General features: G+C 38.1%; 1 protein-coding gene across 3 annotated transcripts; it reads right to left on the bottom strand.

Annotated features, from left to right (window-relative positions):
- Window positions 1–336: 336 nt before the first annotated feature.
- pik3ap1 (phosphoinositide-3-kinase adaptor protein 1) lies at window positions 337–18,394 on the bottom strand. Of its 3 annotated transcripts, none has more exons than XM_072677054.1 (17): window positions 18,228–18,394; window positions 17,017–17,442; window positions 14,784–15,169; window positions 14,551–14,692; window positions 14,205–14,347; window positions 13,602–13,734; window positions 13,218–13,414; window positions 12,050–12,212; window positions 11,681–11,746; window positions 10,380–10,646; window positions 10,210–10,272; window positions 8,342–8,544; window positions 8,114–8,186; window positions 7,315–7,485; window positions 4,521–4,591; window positions 3,485–3,585; window positions 337–1,192 (listed from the first exon to the last, which is right to left on the bottom strand). In XM_072677054.1, exons 2-17 carry the CDS (start codon window positions 17,420–17,422, stop codon window positions 1,078–1,080), a joined length of 2,700 nt encoding a protein of 899 aa, XP_072533155.1. In that variant the 5' UTR covers window positions 17,423–17,442; window positions 18,228–18,394; the 3' UTR covers window positions 337–1,077. The 3 variants fall into 3 exon arrangements, with proteins under 3 accessions (XP_072533155.1, XP_072533156.1, XP_072533157.1); XM_072677055.1 differs by lacking the exon at window positions 18,228–18,394 and adding an exon at window positions 17,682–17,800; XM_072677056.1 differs by lacking the exons at window positions 14,551–14,692; window positions 14,784–15,169.
- Between the last annotated feature and the right edge of the window lie 1,194 nt (window positions 18,395–19,588).

The following is a 19,588-nucleotide window of genomic DNA, read 5'->3' as shown; positions in this document are numbered from 1 at the left end:
AGTATTTGGGTGGTGGGTCATTCTCAGCACTGCAGTGACACTGACATGGTTGTAGTCTATTAGGTTAACTCCACTGACTCATATTAAGCTCAGAAGGTGGATGAAAATGTCATGAACCCCCCTTAACATTATGGATAAACCACTCAGCTAAGATTTCTGTAGTCCAATTCATATTGTTTTGTATTCTGTTGTCTTTTAAGCTTAAATCTACCTTCAGTTCTTTGGAATGGCACTGCATAGAACAAGCTAATAAGTTTTCTCAGCAGCCTCCGACTCTGTACTTTACTTTTGCATTGTCAAATCCAGCTCCCCACCCACTCCACTCCACACAAGGGCAAAAGCAGAAGTTTAATGTGCAAATAAATACAAACAAAACAGGTGATATTAGGGTGAATATGGTTTGGACTGTATTAACCATTACATGCTGCTAATGAGGCCATGAACAAGACAAGACAACCATATTTACCATTTGTGCTGGACACATGCAGTGGACACACACATGCCCATTAGTGGGCACACATACTCCATTGCTGTGTGCCCAGGGAGCAGAGAGGGTTAAGGGCCTTGCTCAAAGGCCCAACAGTGGCAGCTTGGTGAGTCCAGGTATCGAACCCACAGCCTTTCCATCAATAGCCCGGTGCTCTAATCACTGAGCCACCACTGCCCAATTATATGGATTACATGTGTAAAGAGCCTAAAAAGGCAAAACAAGCCAAAATTCCTGTTGCGTGCAGAACGGTTTAGCTAATGTCAGAACTTGTAATCAATGTTAATGTGTTAAGATATGGATTTATCAACTTAATTTATGTGCTTACTATTTCAAAATGTTTAGTACATGATGATACTTAGATTCATTAGATTGTCTCAGAAAATCAATTGTTTCAAAATCAATTTGTTTTGTTGAAGAATATTTACAAAAGTCTCATTTTCTCCATTCAAGATCATGACCACAAGAGGGCAGTCATGAAGACAATTCCACAGTCCACGGCCTTGTTGTGAAAAGTCCACAATGTGTACAGAGTTCCACAAGATAGATATAACTGACAAAAAAAAAAAGAAGTAAGAATGAGATGGTGATCACACTGGCCGCCGTGGTACAGGTGGTGGAGGGATGGGTCTTTGAGGAGGGGTGTGAGGGTGGACGCGAGCTGGACTCGACACATAGCGTTCGTTTAGCATGCTCTCTTGAAACCTGGGAGTAAAAAGGAGGAGAGGGGTTATGTCAGATTTAAAACATTGGCAAATAAATCCAAGATAACTTATGACTCAGTAGCACTCCCTTTTCTACCACACTGCGGCTCCGATTAAATATGAAATATAACTCCTTAAATATCTCATATCGTAGTAAGAAGTAAGTAGTGTGTCACAGCAAAGACCAAAGTCCAAAGCACTTTCACTTTCTAATCTTGATCCTGATTTTAAAATATTGATGAATACTATTACACTATATAAACACTACATGTAAAAATGTTTGTGGACACTCCTTCTAATGAATGCATTCAACTACATTACGTTGCACACATTGTTGACACAGACACAGCCAGTCTAGTCCCTGTAGAGAAATACTGCCAATAAAATAGGACTCTCTGGAGCAGATAAACATAAACATATTGGCACCATGCCTAATGCCAGGATAGGCTACAGAGGTATAAAGGCCCCCAGTACTCCAGTACCACCCTGTGGAAAGGTGGAGCTATGTTTTCTGGACGGATTGATGCTCCATCCAATATTTTTTGGGATGAGTTGGGGAGTTGGGAATGATGAGGTGGGGTGATAATCATCATCCCACATCCTGACCTCACTAATGCTCTTGTGGCTGAATGCAACCAAAGCCTCAAAGCAATTTTCCAAAATCTAGCAAAAAAGCTTTCCCTGAACAGTAGGGACAGTTACTCCAACAAAGGCAGGATACACATTTTTAACACTCTTGATTTAGGAAGAAACCGTGAATGAACAGGTGTCCCAATACTTTCATATTGATTATTTATCAGTATTGCTTAATATATACATTTGACTTACACTTGAATCATGTTACACAGGTAGGCAACAGTAGCATTAGTAGTCTTGCCTAAGGACTCTTATTGGTGTAGCATGGTGTGTTTGCCTAGCCAGGGAATCAAACCCTTGGTCTTCCCTACCCTACTGTAGGGAAGGTGGTGTTGTTACTATGCTACACCAACCAGTTATCTAACGTGTGCTTTATTAGTTCAAAATGAGAGATGCTAGGCTAATTTGAACTCTAGACTACAGAAGCACATTTCTGATATTGAATTTGTCATGGCTGATCAAATCATATTATTTGTTTGCCCACTAGACTCCTTTATATTTAGCACCCAAATTTGGACCATCATGCTAGTTTTAATACTCAGCTACTTTTCTTCCACACAGGAACAACTCATGACCTTATTTGCAGCTAACAGATAACGACATGTCCTTACACAGTGCAAGTGTGTGCTGTTTCAGTGTTGCGTTTCAGCTGATTATCAGCCCGATACCGCTACTGTAATGTCCAGTAATAGACCATGGTTAATGCCAAGGCCATACAATTTAGATCTACATTCCTCCACTTCTTCTGCTTCTTTCTTGTGTTGTTTGTTATCTACATTATGTTCATTGAGATAAATAAACCAAACCATATATCACTGAATTTCATCAACAGTAAGTTGATGTCACTGTACCCGATCTCAAACATAGATCTTCTTTCCGCTCCTTACAACTCAGCTGACAGAGGATCTGTGCTCATTAATGCATAAGAGCAGTATGACATAATGTAAGCCATCATTTACATTAGTTTAATGGTGAATGAGGTGCTGTAGGAGTTCTGCTGTGCAGTTTCACTTCAAAGTTGCTCGCTTTGTATCTGAGGTTGGAGGTGTTTCTCATTCGTATCTTGGTTTGCCACACAACGAAGACTACAAACCAACCCTGACTTTTCTCTGTACAGCAGCATGTGTCACGTGCCTGCAGCACAGAGTGTGAAAACTTACACATACAGTATTTCACTGTATTTTACTGTTTCTTCAAACTACATTTTCACAAAACTTCTATTAGCCTACAGTGCATACAGAATAACATCCAGTTCTCAGGGGCCTCAGTTTCTCAGCCTGCCTTTGTCCTGTTCTTTCGTTTAAAGGCCGCTGTTTCAAGGGGCTTGTCTGCAGGTTTGTGTGTGTGTGTTTTTTTTTACACATCCTCTCTGTTTCCGCTCATTGCGTAGCTTCTAAAAACGCTTACAGAGGCGCCTGTAGACCACTGTAAGAACATGTTGAGACGCACACAATAAATTCCCCTCTTAATTTTGAGTCTGATCATTTAAAATCTACCTTCAGATGGAGAGTTCCAGAAAATTACATCGATTCTGATTCAGCTTTTGATTCTGATTCTGGCAAATGCAGCTTCAGCATGTGTGTAATGCGGTGGAGATGGTTCTAATCTGTACATTCAAACTCATATGTTTAAAAAGGCCTGCAATCCTGTCACTCACCGTTCAGGTTGCCGGCGCGGGACTCTGGGTGGGGGGAGAGTGGGAGGAGCTTCTACTGCTGGGCGGGGAGGACGCGGAGGAGGAACCACCTCTTGAGGCTCCTTCAACCGCACAGGATCAGAAAAACAAACATGCAGGAAGTCAGATTTTTACCTGAGTTAAAGACTGCGGTTCAAATGAATATCAAGTGATATAACTTCTGTTTTCTGTCCACGGTTGGACCAAAGCAGGACCAAAATCTTGACCAAACAATATGACTGCTGCTGTTTGCATCTATGCTATGTACTTTTGTTCAGTAGACAGCAAGTAATATGGTGTCAGAATCTACATTAGTCTATTTGAGATCAGTGGATCACTCAGCATGGTTTGAGACAAGCGTGTGGTGATTCTTGTCTGTGCACAGTGCAAATTGTTGAAGCAGAAGCTCCCATTAGTTGTTAATGCCCTTTTCACCATATTCCAGCAACATGTATTACTAACACTGCACAATACTGTCACACAGCTAAAGAGCTAATGTCTTGGTCCATAAACTACCTTTTGGGAGACATTGTGGAAATTACACTATACTAAGGGTCACAGCCTCAGCCCTCTGTTCTTAGCTGACAGAAGTGGAGTCCAATGTGGTTTGACATACTTCAATGCTCGTCTATTCACCAAGGGTGTTTTTTGAGTAACTGTGGCCTTTCTGTCAGCTCAAACCAGTCCGGCCATTCTCTGCTGACCTCTCTCATCAATGAGACATTTCCTTTATAACAGCATTCTGAGAAAACTCTAGACACTGTAGTGCTGAAAATCAGAGGAGATCAGCAGTTCCAGAGACACTCAAACCAGCCTGTCTGGCACCGTCAATCATGCCACGCTCAAAATGTGAGATCACATATTTCCCATTCTGATGGTTGATGTGAACATTACCTGAAATCTGCAGGATTTTATGGATTGTGCTGCTGCCATACAACAGGCTGATTAGATAACTGCATGTATTTGGGTGTGTACAGTTATTTCTAGTAAAGTGCTCAGTGAGATTACGTTGTCTCACCTCCAGTTCGCCGTCGGCTCCGCTGCTGTAGCTGATGGTACTCAGCGTGCTCAGCCTGTTGCTGCTACTACCTGTTGAGGTCACAGACGTCACATTTACACATGGGTGGAAAGCAGTTATAGCAGTTACGCTTCCCTAACTGGAAAGTTCACTGCATGGTTTTCCTCCCCAACATGCAGTAGTGGTCAAAAGCTAAAAAAATTATGCCTATTTATCTGGGCAGTAATCGTTTTGGATAAAACATTAGAATAAAAAGAAATATATAAATTAACAATACACTCTGACTGGTCTGTGTGCTAGTGTTCTAGATTAGTAACTAATCTTTATGTATATAGCACTTTTCCAGAGCATCTCACAAAATGCTTTACAGACAAAATAGAAATAAATAAATGAATATAAAGTAAATTAAATAAAATAATCTAAAACAAAAGCAAGGTATTAAAACATAATCAACGTCATCACAGTTCAGACTCTACTGAAAGCAAGAGTCTTTAAACGTTTCTTAAAACATGAATCGGTGCCAATAGGTCTGCTTAGCCATATCCAATGCTCTCTTCAAGGATGCCCATCACTCTTAGTTCCCATCCAGTACCTAGTTTATCTAATCAGTCCATTATTGAAGTAAATAAGGTGAGCTGCTGGTTCATAATTGATGCGTTGCTTAATAAGCACACAAAAACATACATTAAGTAGACAGAATTTGTTGGTCAGTGACGCTATTAGCATGTTGGTTAGAAGACCACAGTTAGCAGACCACAGTTAGAAGTAATAATTAAAGTTGAGTTCTTCTAACTTGTGGTTTTCTAACCAACATGTTAATAGCTTTACTGACCAACAGCAAATTCTGTCTACTTAATGTATGTTTTCTGTGTGTTTATTTTGAAGGAAAGAAAGACAGAAAGAAAAAAAGAAAGAAAGAACAATACATAAGACAAGATAAGATAATCCGTTATTAGTCCCACAGTAGGGAAATTCACAATATCTTACTTTTTTAACTCGAAAAAAAAAATAGGAAAAAAGTTAAGAAAACACAAAAGTGAGCAGGAGATGCTGCAACAGGCTGCCACCTCCGCGGCGCTATATTGGATAAGTGTATAGCTTGTAGTATGAAGCTCAATTCAGGTGCTCTATCTTCATAAATTACTGGTTCATTCACTGGCTTTGATACTTGCATAAAGCCACGAGCAAATAGGAACCTACTGAATTAAAAAAGCGATTTAAATGTACATGATTTCAGAAATACAGAAGAAACACGAGAGGATTCCACTTTTCAACCTGCTGCACTCCAAAACATGGACCTAATGTAAGTAAGAATTAGATGTCAAATGCAATCGGTTCTGGGAAACTGGTCTAGTAGTGTTTAGCAGTGTTAAATCACTAAATCAAGTGCTTAGAGCTCTAATGATGAGAAGTGGATATGACCACACTGCGGATACACTGCAGTTTCTTTTAGCAGTCAGCAGCTTCATTCACCACAAACAGTGAAGGTGCCCAGTTTTTGTATTTTAAGTGGTTTCAGTCTTAGCGAAGTAAAGTCTTTCATAAAGTGGAGACATCAGCCTGGGCTACAGAGTGCAGCAATGCTAACAAACTAGAATGTAACATTCAGATTGAATCGAGAGTATTGGGATTTTGATACATAAGAGTCTCTTGCTATCTCTCTCACTTTGTGTCTCTGACTGACTAAGCTGATGTCTAAAGAAGTGTACTAATCATGAGTTTACTAATGTACTGATTCAAACTGTTTCAGTTCATTTAAAGACCCACTCACTGACTATATTTCATTCCAGGGATCAGTAATGTGAAAGCTATACTTTTTCTTTACTTTTTACTTTACTTTATTTATATTTTACCATTTTAAACAATGTTTAATATAAGTGTATGAGTCCAATTCTGCTTCTCCTGCTCAATAACTGGAGTGTAGACATAACAGGAAAGCTCTGCGGAGAGCAAATGAAAGAAATGATTGCAGAAGTTATCGCAAATATTAAAGTAACTGCACTTTGCCACTACATTCAAGAATTATATTAGAATATCCGTGCTTTACTTAAAGAGCACCATCATAGAAAAATATGTTTCAAGCCATTTGTTTATGTAAACACTGGTAAAGTTTCAAAATGTACCTTCCTCTCCAGTCCATACAGTCCATATATGATTCTCTGACATCATGAGAACTAGCCCATATCTATCACATATCTCCTCTTATTCATCCTACCATAGTTTAGCAACATCCATTCATATTACATTTCTCAGTTTTTCAACTCTTAGTGCTTATGAAAGAGTCACAATGCAGGACAGCCAATCAGAACAGAGCTCATTTTTCTTACAAAGGATAAACAGAGGTTGGAAAAAAGGTAAGGTAAGATGTAAGTATCCTCATCGCCCTTTAAGCATTTCTTAAATGGAATATTTCTATTACAGCAAGCTCAAATTATGCAGTATTTTAAAGAGAGAAAATGTACACTATACATTTTTTTTTAGACCTTTCTTGAAACAGTTTGTGTTTTACGTTTAGCTGCTTGACTGTGTTTAAAATGTTGTTCAAATACTTTTTCATTTTTACTCAACTAAACTTTTGGCTCTATTTTCCCGCTCTTAATTGAGTAAGATTTTGATAAAGTAGTCATACTTTAACTTAAGTACACTTCCTCTGTACTTTTCCCTGTGTACCCTTCATATCTCAGAGTAGAGATGCAGACAGAGATTTACAGAGCTTGAAAGCTTGATATAGATTAATCCGAACAGAAAGGCAAAACCAAATGAGAAATGATTCGCAAGTTGTCTTTTTACTCACTAGATGTGCTAGAGGCACTTCCCGTCTGCCAAGTTCCTCTCTGGGGGGGCCTGGAGGGGGCTGGAGATGGCTGGTTTACAGTGCGAGGGGAGGGTTCATACACTGAACACTCCACATTCATCTGAGAACCCCACAAAAGGTTCCTCTGCATTGGGGCAGTTATCTCCAGCTCTGATTAGCATAGGAAGTAAACAGAAAAATATATATATATTTTTTATATGTGAATCTGCCAAACAAATTACATTAAAAAGGAATCACATAATACTGTAAAGCATTTTTATACACAATTGTAATATTAAACTATTAACATATGATAAATAAAAGGATTACTGCACATATGTAGATTTAAGCAACATGTGGGGGCAATGTATTATAACACACAGCAGAGGGAAAAATGCTTGAATGGCTGTACTTTGTTGCTATACTTAAGTATTACTTTGGAAGATTTCATGATATGTACTCTTACATTAGCTCCATACTTATATTGAACAAGAACAAGTACAGATTCCTGGAAGCCTAGTCCTGGACTACCCAGCACTGTGAATGTACATTTTCTATTAAAAGTGAAAGTATAGACAATGACTTGCTTTAATATCTGATAGAAAATGAGTAAACAGGCTTCCCTCCTTGTGTAAAACCTGTGCTGCTGTCTCACAGGCCTTCCTCAGCGTGCTAGGTTTGATCCCTGTCTGCAAAACCGGTCCCAAGCACCTTTTTTTAAAGTGTGCTATACCTGATTATCTTGTTTTATAATTTTTGGAATGTAAAGTTAAGCTGTTTTATGAAATGAAAGTCTTACCCTCTAACTTTCCAGTTCTTCCTCTCTCTTTGTGCCGTCGGGTGATGCTGTCCCGTAACCGCTGTAAATTGTCCTACAGGAGCACACACACACACACGCACACGCACACACACACACACACACACACACACACACATTCATTCATGTCTATTTTAGCCTCCTTCTAATAAAAACATTGACCCATAAGAGTGCAGTGAAGGGCATAAAACATTTGCTGATGTTGAGTACCTGCTGAAAGCGAACAGACTGAGAGCGTTTATCCTGGTCAAACTGCCAGGCCTTGAACTCCTGCACTGCCTCCTCCACAGTCAGCGCTCCCACCTTCACCCTCTCCTGCAGGGAGATGAGCTGCCTCTGACCTGGAGTCTTCATGCCAGCGTAGGGGTCGTGCGCACTGCTGAGAGTGCCATCATTCACTGGCCACACCGACCCTAGTGGGAGCAATGCAGTGTTTAACACTTAAACTATAAAATTTAATTCCTCACTCTTGTCAGTGCATCCTTATTACTCTAGATTTAAACTGTATTTCTCAGCTGAGTTTTTGTATCTGTTAACAGTCTAAGCATCTATAAACAATACTGCATTACTGTGAATTTAATCGTTATAGAAATATAAACGTTATAGTTTACTCTCTATGGTACAGCTCTTGTTTTCCCCCCTTTAAACCCTAGGCTTATTTTGAGCTTCAGTTTTAAGACCTGTCATTTAGTATGCACTATGAATTATTCACTCACTTATTACTCATCTCCTATGATCTTATCAGTATCTCCTATGACCTAATCAGTATCTACTATGAATTATTCAGTATCTACTATGACCTAATCAGTATCTGCTATGAATTATTCAGTATCTACTATGAATTATTCAGTATCTGCTATGAATTATTCAGTATCCACTATGAATTATTCAGTATCTGCTATGAATTATTCAGTATCCACTATGAATTATTCAGTATCTGCTATGAATTATTCAGTATCTACTATGACCTAATCAGTATCTGCTATGAATTATTCAGTATCTACTATGAATTATTCAGTATCTGCTATGAATTATTCAGTATCCACTATGAATTATTCAGTATCTGCTATGAATTATTCAGTATCCACTATGAATTATTCAGTATCTATGTGAATATGAATTATTCAGTATCTACTATGAATTATTCAGTATCTACTATGAATTATTCAGTATCTATGTGAATATGAATTATTCAGTATCTACTATGAATTATTCAGTATCTACTATGAATTATTCAGTATCTATGTGAATATGAATTATTCAGTATCTACTATGAATTATTCAGTATCCACCTTGACAATTTAGTATCTACTATAAATTATTCCATATCTACTATGAATCCTCTAGTATCTACTATTATTTATTCAGTATCCACATTGACAACGTGGCATTGACATTTAATTATTCATCATCTACTATAAACTATTCAGTATCCACCTTGAAAAATTAGTATCCACTATGAATTATTCAGTATTCACTATTTAGTATACACTATAAACCTTTTGGAATCCATTATGAGTTATCCAATGTCCACTATCCAGTTATCCAATGTCCACTATAAATAATTCCGTTTCCACTATGATTTGTTTAGTATCTACTATGAATTAATTAACCCTATTAATTACTCTAATCGATATGTCAAACATTACATTTGGAAAGTTTAATATATTTTGGAAATTATAATATAATGTTTCATTCCAGGTATCTGCATCAGGATTTGATCAATAGTGTTGAAAGACACATAGTTTTGCATATTAATTTATTATGACTTGACATAAATTATGTTATTTATGTCATCACTCTTGTCTCTGTTATTTTAGAACCATCTACAATTCTAATCATTTTTCTGGGCAAATATAACATTTTGTTTTATTTTTTATTTTAAAATTCACAAACTTTCCTAATTATAATTTATTCCTCATAATTTGATTAACACATTCATTTAAAGTTGCACGCCTAATAATTAAATCTTTAGCCTAATACAAAATAAAAAACGATGTACCCCTGCAGTTTTAGGGGCAAATACTAAACAAATATTTTCACACTTTTCTTAAATGCAAGCTTGAAAAAAACACTACCTTTAGTAGATCTTTTCTCTGTCCGGTTGTTTAATGAATAAACTGAGTCCTTGGAGCAGAACACTGTAGAAACATGTTAAAGAAGGTTGAATAAGTTAAATGGCCTTTTTTACTGTATCATATGCCACAACCACTGACATTAATCAGAAACTAGAAATAGGGAGTTCTACCTGTGGAAATGTACGTTTGGCCTCCCTCAGGCTCAACCCCCATGGACGGCCGAGGAATGGGGGCCGGTGGACGATTTAGAACTGCAGAGCTTTCATGCTCATCTACAGTGTCATAGATTTCATCTGGACAGCAGATCTTATACGGGTCCTCCTCCTCTGCATAGATATCTGCACTTTCCTCTTCTGTGTCATCAGCTCTTGAGGTGCCAGAGTAACCATTATTCACCAGATTTTCTTCACCAGTCTCTGAATACTTCTTTGGTTTTTCTGTGAGAAACAACATTTTTAAATTAGAACTGTGCCTCAATCAGGAGCAATGTAGGAGTGAAGACTTATATAAAATATATATAATCTACTAAATTTATAAAAATATTTGTTGTAAATATATATATAAAATATATAGAAATGTAATATTGTTGTGAGCTATCAAGTGAGAACTACTCAACACAATAAAAGCTATATAGATTAGATTAAATACTTTAGATTAAATACAAATAAGCATCAATCCAACAGTCAGATTGTGTTGTTAGTCAGTAAAGCTATTACTGGAATGTAGGTTGGTTAGACCAACACAGCTAGAAGAATACAGGTTTGGTTGCTGACGTCTCTGAACTCCACAAACACTTTTTTTATTCAGCTGGATTTATTCAGTTCCACCAGTAGCTTGCCTGATTTACTTTAATGAAGGACTGAGTGTTGGATAGGAACTGTAAATCTTTCCTCATGGATAATTATTATTATATTATTGTTATATTATTAGAAGTTTTCAAATAACACTTACTGCCCAGAAAAACAAATAGCCCTATGTAAAGTATAATTTTCTCAAGTGCTTATACAATCTTATTCATGCTTCCTCTCTTTTTAGTATATATAAAAATAGTATATTTAACTAGATCAAGCTGTGGTTCTTGTAGCATTTCCAGTTGTATCGCTGCAGCTTCTAAAGTGGTAGTAAGCCACTGTGTTAATAAGTGTTAATAAGTCACTGTGGATAAGAACCACAGTAAAAAACTAAATGATTAAAAGCAAATGTAAAAATTTATTAAAACGGCAAGTGTAAGTGGTTCGCCACAGTGACATTATATCACACATCTGTGTATGTGCAATTCAGACTTGCCCACAGAAAGTGCTGTATAACGGAAGTCTCTTGAGTTCACATGCATTCAAAATAAGGCATCATTAATGTAAAGTGATCTTCCACACTTTTATGACAACAACAAAAACATCATTAGAAGGTCTTCTAAAATTCCTCAAAACAGCTCTGACTGGGTAAATGTATGTCTACCCTTTGTGCTTCTTACCTTGGAAGAATTTTCTCAAAGCGTCCTCTGGATGAGACGCATTTAAAGCACTCTCCAAGTCCTCATCTGCAGTGAAATGGGAACGATGTGTGACACACTGTCTCCTGTTTTTACATGTTACTAATTCTCATTAAGAAAATGTACATTAAGTAAGTGTGATACACTGCTAGACACAGTATAGTCATTTTTTCCTTATTATTATTCGGTCGTAGTAAAATATTGATGCATCCTGTAGTGCATTCTTGTAAGATCACATCAAAGATTAATGTTACACAGACTATTAGCAATTAGGTACATTTCTGACAATGGTAGATTCACAGTTCTCCTGTGGATATAAAATTCCATCAGTGAGCCAAGAGAGTGACTTACACAACTGCATGTCCGGATTCAGCTCCATCATGGACTCGTATATGTCCTCTTGAAGGGAGAACTGTGGCAGGGAATTTTGTGGAGCATTTGACATTGGCTCATAGATGTCCGTTTCTTCTGGATTTGCCACAGATTCCTCTATATTAGGGAAATCTACTGTTTCCTGGATGGAAAAGCATTAACACAAATGACATCAGATTCACTGCAGCTTAATGGCGTGGACTGGTGATCCTAATGGTAAGCCTAAACTCACTCATTTACTTAAGATGAACACATGTCATTAGATACTATTCACACACTGTTTGGTGATCACCTATAGGCTAGAATAATGCTTACAAGACAGTGGGGTCAAACATCTGACACTATTTAAACTTGGAAATAAACAAAATTTAGAAAGCAGCCGGAGTCAGATAGCGCACAACTGCCCATGATCCCTCAGGGGTGGGTTGATGGCACTTTCTCCCCAAATCTGGGAAGCAATTAAACGCGTTGACTGCCTAGCAATGTCATCCAGCCTCCAGTTCAAAAAGAGGCCGTGGCTGGCTTCACATGGGTTGGAGGAGACATGTGTTAGTCCTCACCCTCCTAGTGTTGAGGGCATTGCTAGTAATAGGGGGGATTCACATGAACGGGCGTTGGGTAATAGGCCATTCAAATTGGGTAGTAAATTAGAAATAAATGAGAAAATCAATTTAATTATGAGAAGTAAAATAGAGACACACTCTCTATTCAGTGAGGCGCTGTTTCTAGGTCACAATTCAAATTTATGTGATGTGACTCTGACCTCTGTACAAAAAGATTAGTTTTTTTTTAGCCTTCCACTGAAGCTCGTGTCTCAGATGTTTTTTATCTACTCATCAGTAACTTCTGCTCAAGCATGTTCAAGCTCAAGTGCACGCTGCCGTTAAAGCAAAAGAGGGGAACAGATTCTACGATTCTATGTTTTCTATTTAATGAAAACCTGTGAATTAAACTGTGCGGTCACAGATGGCTTTACAAATCCAAACTGGCTTTATTGATCAAGGTTCTTCAGGATAACTGGAATGCCACTATTTTTAGCACTGGAGAAAACTTTCATTTGTACGGAATGAGGTTTTACAGGCTATCAGAATATGAGAAATGATCACATGACCACATACAACACTCAAGACAAATGCTGGGAACTTACAACATATTTATCCATGATCTGTCTCAATTCAGAGAAGCCACATTTTTCAGCCAGTGTGTTTGGGTAATCCCCATTCTTGTTCACTACGCTGTAGGCCTGCAGGGCCCCGGGGCATTGCAGCAACACACCAGTCAGTTTCTTTAGCCCGTACTTTGCAGAAAAGTGGAGCAACGTCGGGAGTTCCAAGTTCCGCTGATCTGTATGTCCAAAGAGAGAAACTTGTGATTCATGGGTTATTCAGTTTCTCTGGTGCACTGATACCAGAAACACACTCTGCTGACATCATTTTAAATGCTTCCCTATGGCGTCACAATCTGTACTAGTTCAACTTCATTAAGAAAATTCTATGCAATGTTAAATACACACAAAACAAACGTGTCTTACTTGCCAATGTATTCTCCTGTTCAAGCTGATTAATTCCCAACAATTGTAATCCATTTGCAGGCATTTGACTTTTGAATGACTTTGTAAACAAGTCATCCAGTGCCTCTGACGCATTTGATGTAATATTAAATGCCTGAAAAAGAAATAGCATATATATCGTCGTTGTCATGCAAAAACATCTCCAAAATAGTCATTATTATCCAGAATAGAGAATACATGCACATAAAGTATAAAAAAACTGTCAAAAATAATTATAATAAAAAGTGTGAAAGTTTAGGGAGCTGAGCACATTGTTTATTATTTTATTACTGATCCATTTAACTTGGTAATAATGTTTGTAAAAACCCCAGATCACATTACAACAGATGCAGGTAAAAATAAATACAGTAAAACGTAGCATGAATTTTCATTGATTGATTTTGTGATCTAGTCCCAAGAACAAAGCTTGGTTCCAGATTTCTCCTAGACACCCCCAGCCAGCGCATGGACTTTCATTTCATTAAATTCTACTATTTGGCATTTACGGACTTGCTACTGTGTCGGTTTCCAAAAAGAAAAACCTATGGAGGTCAGGCATGATGGAAAATGATGAATGAACATTACCTGACACATAAACTGTATGGGATCCATCACTTTCTCAAGATAGCTGTTAATTTCCTCCATTTCTGTGTAGTATGTCACAGTTGCTGAACATATCACTGACTCGTTACTATAGAGATGTAGTGATACAGCCCCGGCTGGCATATCTGAAAGCAGAAACGCTGTATAGTTTTACTGTAGAATTTGATATAGGCAGTAAACCACTTGACTTGAAATCGCTTAAAGCGTAAAATCCAGTTGTCTTTGCATTTACTAAGATGCAAATTCATTTAAAGGCTGACATGTCTGCAGAGAGGAACTAAAAAAGAAGTTCCTCTTTCTGATCTGACGCAAATAGTTTTCAACCCACCAGGTGACTGAGCTCTGACAATATACTCGTTCACAGGAATTCCTGGCACACGTTTTGCTGAACGTCCACAATGAAATTCCACTTCCACACTGGCCTGACTGTCCAACTTGTTTGTCATGATAATATAAATGTCCACCCGAGTCTAAAAATGTAGGAAAAACCTTTTAAAACTAAAATGATACCAAACACACTCCTAAAAAGCTGATGACTTAAACACACCCTAAAACACTTACCCCACAGAGTATTCTATGTGGCTGGACTGTAAGACAGGTCTGTTCTTCTGATGGTACTTCAGTTATACTCGCAGGTTGTGTGGGGATTTCATCTGGGAAGTGTGGATCTTCTTCTAGTGGTTGGATCTGAGACAGATCTAAGTTCTCAGGCTCCTCTGAAGCCGTTAAGTCATACTCAGAATCATTGAGGTCATACTCAGAAGCAGTTATACCATACTCTGAAGCAGGTAGGCCATACTTTTGAGTAGTTAGGCCATACTCCGCAGCAGTCTGGTCATACTTTGAAACGATCGGGTTGTTGTTTTGTACCGGTGGTGAAATTTCATAGACAGTCCTCTGCTGGTTTTCACATCCAGTAACGTCTTCCTTGACAGGACTGGATTCAACTAGAAAATATGCAACACCCACACTATTAAACTCTGAGAGTCCATATGTGCATTCACACTTCAGTTTCTCACTTCTATGACTGCACAACTCATATGTCAGTTTCATAGTAGTTGTTAAAGCGCATGGGTCAAGAGGGCTATAGTCCAGCACAATTCCCTACTCAAACACGTCTTATGAACCTGGTATGGCGAAAATATGCTCAACGCCATCTGTCTAAGACCTGAGTTAAAGAGGCCTGGTGTAGTGGCATAGTGGGTGCCCCAGGATTTAATTTCCCACCTGGGCACACTCAACGTGCTATACCATGACCAATACTTGTCCAAAGTCCTTGGACAAGACTCTTCTACATTGCCCACATTTAACTACCTCTGTAAATATAGACAGTGAATCAATCATAAGACAGTCTAAGCAAAGAGGGTTCTATATAGTCCTATTTTGGTGGCATTCCTTAAAATAATCTATATGTGATGTTTATTTTATATGGAGAACCATCTAACCAGGCTATGAAACACTTACACATTCAATGGCTATTTTTCAGCAGGCATGGTTCTATATAACACCATTGTCTCTACTAAAGAAACATTTTTAATGGTGTAGTTACTGAACGGTAAGACTCTAGATAAACAACCGAACACTAATCCTGCATTCTATGGAGTTAAGTCTCTAAGTCTCTATGTTGTTTCCTAACAAGTGACACAAGTGGCCCAGTTGATATTAAATGGTAGAGAGTGTTAAGCGTGACACTTGCTTGACCGTTTGCATGACCAGACACTATTTTGAAACAACACTGAGGAAGACATTCAATGTGCAAAATAAGTACATTGGCTGCACATTAACAAAATATAGAAGGACTGAGGCAGTCATTTTGACTATTAAAAAATTTAACACATGGTTATTTTGACACATTAAATGGCCCAGATCTACCCATTCTTGATTTGTAATTAATAAATGTATATTTTTATTTGCTGCGATATCAGTGCTTGAAAGCAAATGAAGGTTCTGAGTATTTCTAGTCCATCAGCAGTTGAATAAACCACATATATGAGACCGTGCTTCGTCTCTGTAAGCGTGCTCCTTCTCCCAATATTCTTACTAAACTAATTTTCATTTAAAATTTGCCTTATATATATATATATATATATATATATATATATATATATATATAAATCTTTTATATATATAAATCTTTTAAATGCATTGACATGTGAACTACCATGTCCATATAGCGCTACATTGACCTGTTGTAGAACCATATTATAGAGATCAGACACTTCATTTGTGCTAATGGCAAAAAAAATAAAAGGACACCTAATATTTGAATTTCTTTCAGTATTAAGGGCAAGAATGTAAGAAAGTATTGTATTAAATTAATACAAGGTTTTAAGGGTCTAAGACAATGAGATTAATGTAATAATACCATGAATACAATGCTAAAGTTAATTGTGTTAATAAGAAAGACTGTCACAGCTCTTTTACAATGCTGTATTATAATTGTAAGCGGGTCAGTTATGAGAGAGATTTACAACGTTTGTTTAAACACAATCAAATCAATGACATGCTTGTTTAATAGTCATTTAAAGTGTTTTAAATTTTGAATAACACACATTCGTATGCGTTTATGAGCACATCATGAATATTGACAGTACGTCCTGAACAGTAGTCAAACTAGCCGATTCAACTGAACTGACTTCAGTGTGTGAAATGTTGAATAAAATTTGTGCTCATAGTTTTTGATAGCATTTTCCCCTCCTAAGCCCCTAACCCGACAATTGTACAACACTCCACTCTCCAAATGGCTAATACTGCTCTCAGCATACCGCTACTATAGAAGATGAAGAATACCTACCCTCAGCAATGACTTGAAGGACTGTTGAGACGTACTCTGATGGATCATCCTCTGAGTCCAGCTTTTGCCAACTGTCCCAATGCTGGAAGTAGTCCTGTAAACCATCCAATTCAGACACTCCACACATAAACGCTACCACTTTCCAGGGAGGCTGAAGAACCGCATCGAAGATGCCTTGCAACTCAGGCTTGCTGTACACTTCTAAGAATGCCACTGAGAGCAGAAGCAAGATGCATTTGCTGGAGTGAAAAATTGAGAAGTCCTCTTCTTGCCATGGTCTTTCTTGATCCACATAACATAAAGTTACAGAATCCTGAGGGAAATGATGTGACGCCTCCAGGATGACCTTCAGATAATTGGCCCAGTCCTGGGTCTCACTTGTGTACACAATCAACACCTCACACATGGCAGAGCAGCCAGACTATCCTGCAAAAAAGATATCACACATATTAATAAAAAATGTCAAAAACTGACCAAAACTGAAATATCACCTGTGTCTTCAAGACGTCAGGCTTAAGTGTTATTTGCACCCACCACACCTCTAAAACACATGATAAAAACTGAGAAGAACATAACTCGCCAATGTTGAAATGAAACTAAAGTGATGCAGCCAGAAAGATGGGCTTTCAGTTAAAGCATGAATAGAGCCACTGTTCCCAAGTAACCTTGATAAGATGTGTCAGCAGAGTACACAGTCACAGTCACGGCCGGCATCGACTAGAAACTTCTCAGACCCACATGTTTCACCGTCTTTCTTCTATGTATCTGACCACCTTTTCAAAGCTGTCTTTAAAATGTAATGCGTGGCCGAGTGGCGCAGAGGATAGCTCATGGACAGGCTGTTTTCATTGATGGACAACTAAACTGTGCTTTCTCACCAGCAGAATTCACCAGGTCCAAAGTCTCACCATGTAGCATTAGAGGAACAATTCTGGCCCAACTTCCTTGTTTAAAAAAAGGCTTTGTGTCAACAGTTCTTTCATGCATGTTAAATTTGCATTTTTCTGTCTACTGAAAAGATATCACAAATGAAAATGGCAATTTATCTTAAACACAGTGTTTACATTTCTTTACCTAAGGTCTATGGGTGACTAGGCCAAAACCTTACAACTTCACAGATTCACTTATAAATAATGCCTGCATACTAAGCATTTAATTTGACCCACCATCAAATTAAGACCTAGGCTATTTTTTTAAATAGAATAACTCACCTTATAGCTTAATGAGAGGCATCCAGCTGTACTCAAGTCCTCCAAGTATAACCTTTACACGCATCTACCTCTATCCTTATCTTTACAATCTAGCCGTTTTTCTGACTTTTCGGTGGTATATTTAGCTCCCAGCCTGATCTGCAGCCCACGGCTCACACATATTAAAAGAAAGACTCAGTTTCCTGATGGTGCAGGGCAACGTCACTTCCTAAAACAGTCTCTGAGACTGAAATGTCTATCTGACTGAGGCAGAGATGTTCTGTGTTAACCTACAAGAGTTGAACTGTAACTGTAAACTCACTTCCCACAACCCAAATCCGGCGGGTTATGCAATACAGCAGCACAGCAAAAACAAGCAGTTCACCCACCCTAAAGCAGGCAGAATGCCCAATGTTCTCAAAAGTGTCTATGTTTTATTAAACACAGATATTAATAAACCAGACATTACACAACATGAGCAGTGGTTTACATTTCACAATTTGCGCAGCCTTGAAAGAGAAGAAATGATATCAGTAGGTGTAGTTTCCACTACAGGCTTGTCCTTCCCACTTTCAAAGTAAGTTTGAGGTCTACTCTAGCAGTCAACCTGTCGTAATACAAATGAAATGGAAATGGAACTATTGAGAAAAAGCCATCTGAAGTATATTTGGATTCCTTGAGCGATGCCACACATTTTTAATAACAGTGTGTGTAAAAACATCTTAGGTTAATAAAGAACCTTTACACTGACTTCTTTAAACCTTTTAAGGTGTCACACTCACAGCCGCTTTACAAAAATGGTAAAGCATTTTACACTTGCGCTGACCAACATCACACCAGGAGTGATGGGGGAAGGAAGTGCCATCAGTCCACCCCTGAGAGAGCAAGGTCAATTGTGCTCTCTCAGACTCTGGCTGCTAACGTCAAGCATTGTTATGACCTGGGATTCAAACTAGCGATTCTCGGATCACAGTGGCAGAACCTTAGCCCGCTGAAGAGCTCTCAGAGCCCTGTATTTATTTACATTACATTTACTTTTTTGGCTTTTAGCAGACGTTCATATCCAGAGCGACTTACAAAAGTGCTTTGCTATTTACCCAAGAAAAACCTCAGCTAGTTAGAATAGACTAATAATTCAAAGATCCTCTAAGATACCTCTATTTATAAGAGTGAACTACTGATCGTTTTAGAACCAAACCTACACCTTTGAGTCTTGCTGTTGATATCTGAAAAAAATATGGTCATCTTCTCATACACCAATCAGCCACAACATTAAAACCACTGACAGGTGACGAAAGCAACATTGATTATCTGGTTCCAATGGCATCTGACAAGGGCTGGGAAAGGCAGCAAGTGAACAGTCAGGTGATGTGTTAAAAGCA

This window comes from Salminus brasiliensis, chromosome 4, assembly GCF_030463535.1.
Source record: "Salminus brasiliensis chromosome 4, fSalBra1.hap2, whole genome shotgun sequence".
NCBI classification, from domain to species: domain Eukaryota; kingdom Metazoa; phylum Chordata; class Actinopteri; order Characiformes; family Bryconidae; genus Salminus; species Salminus brasiliensis.
This window is presented reverse-complemented; position numbering and strand designations above follow the sequence as displayed.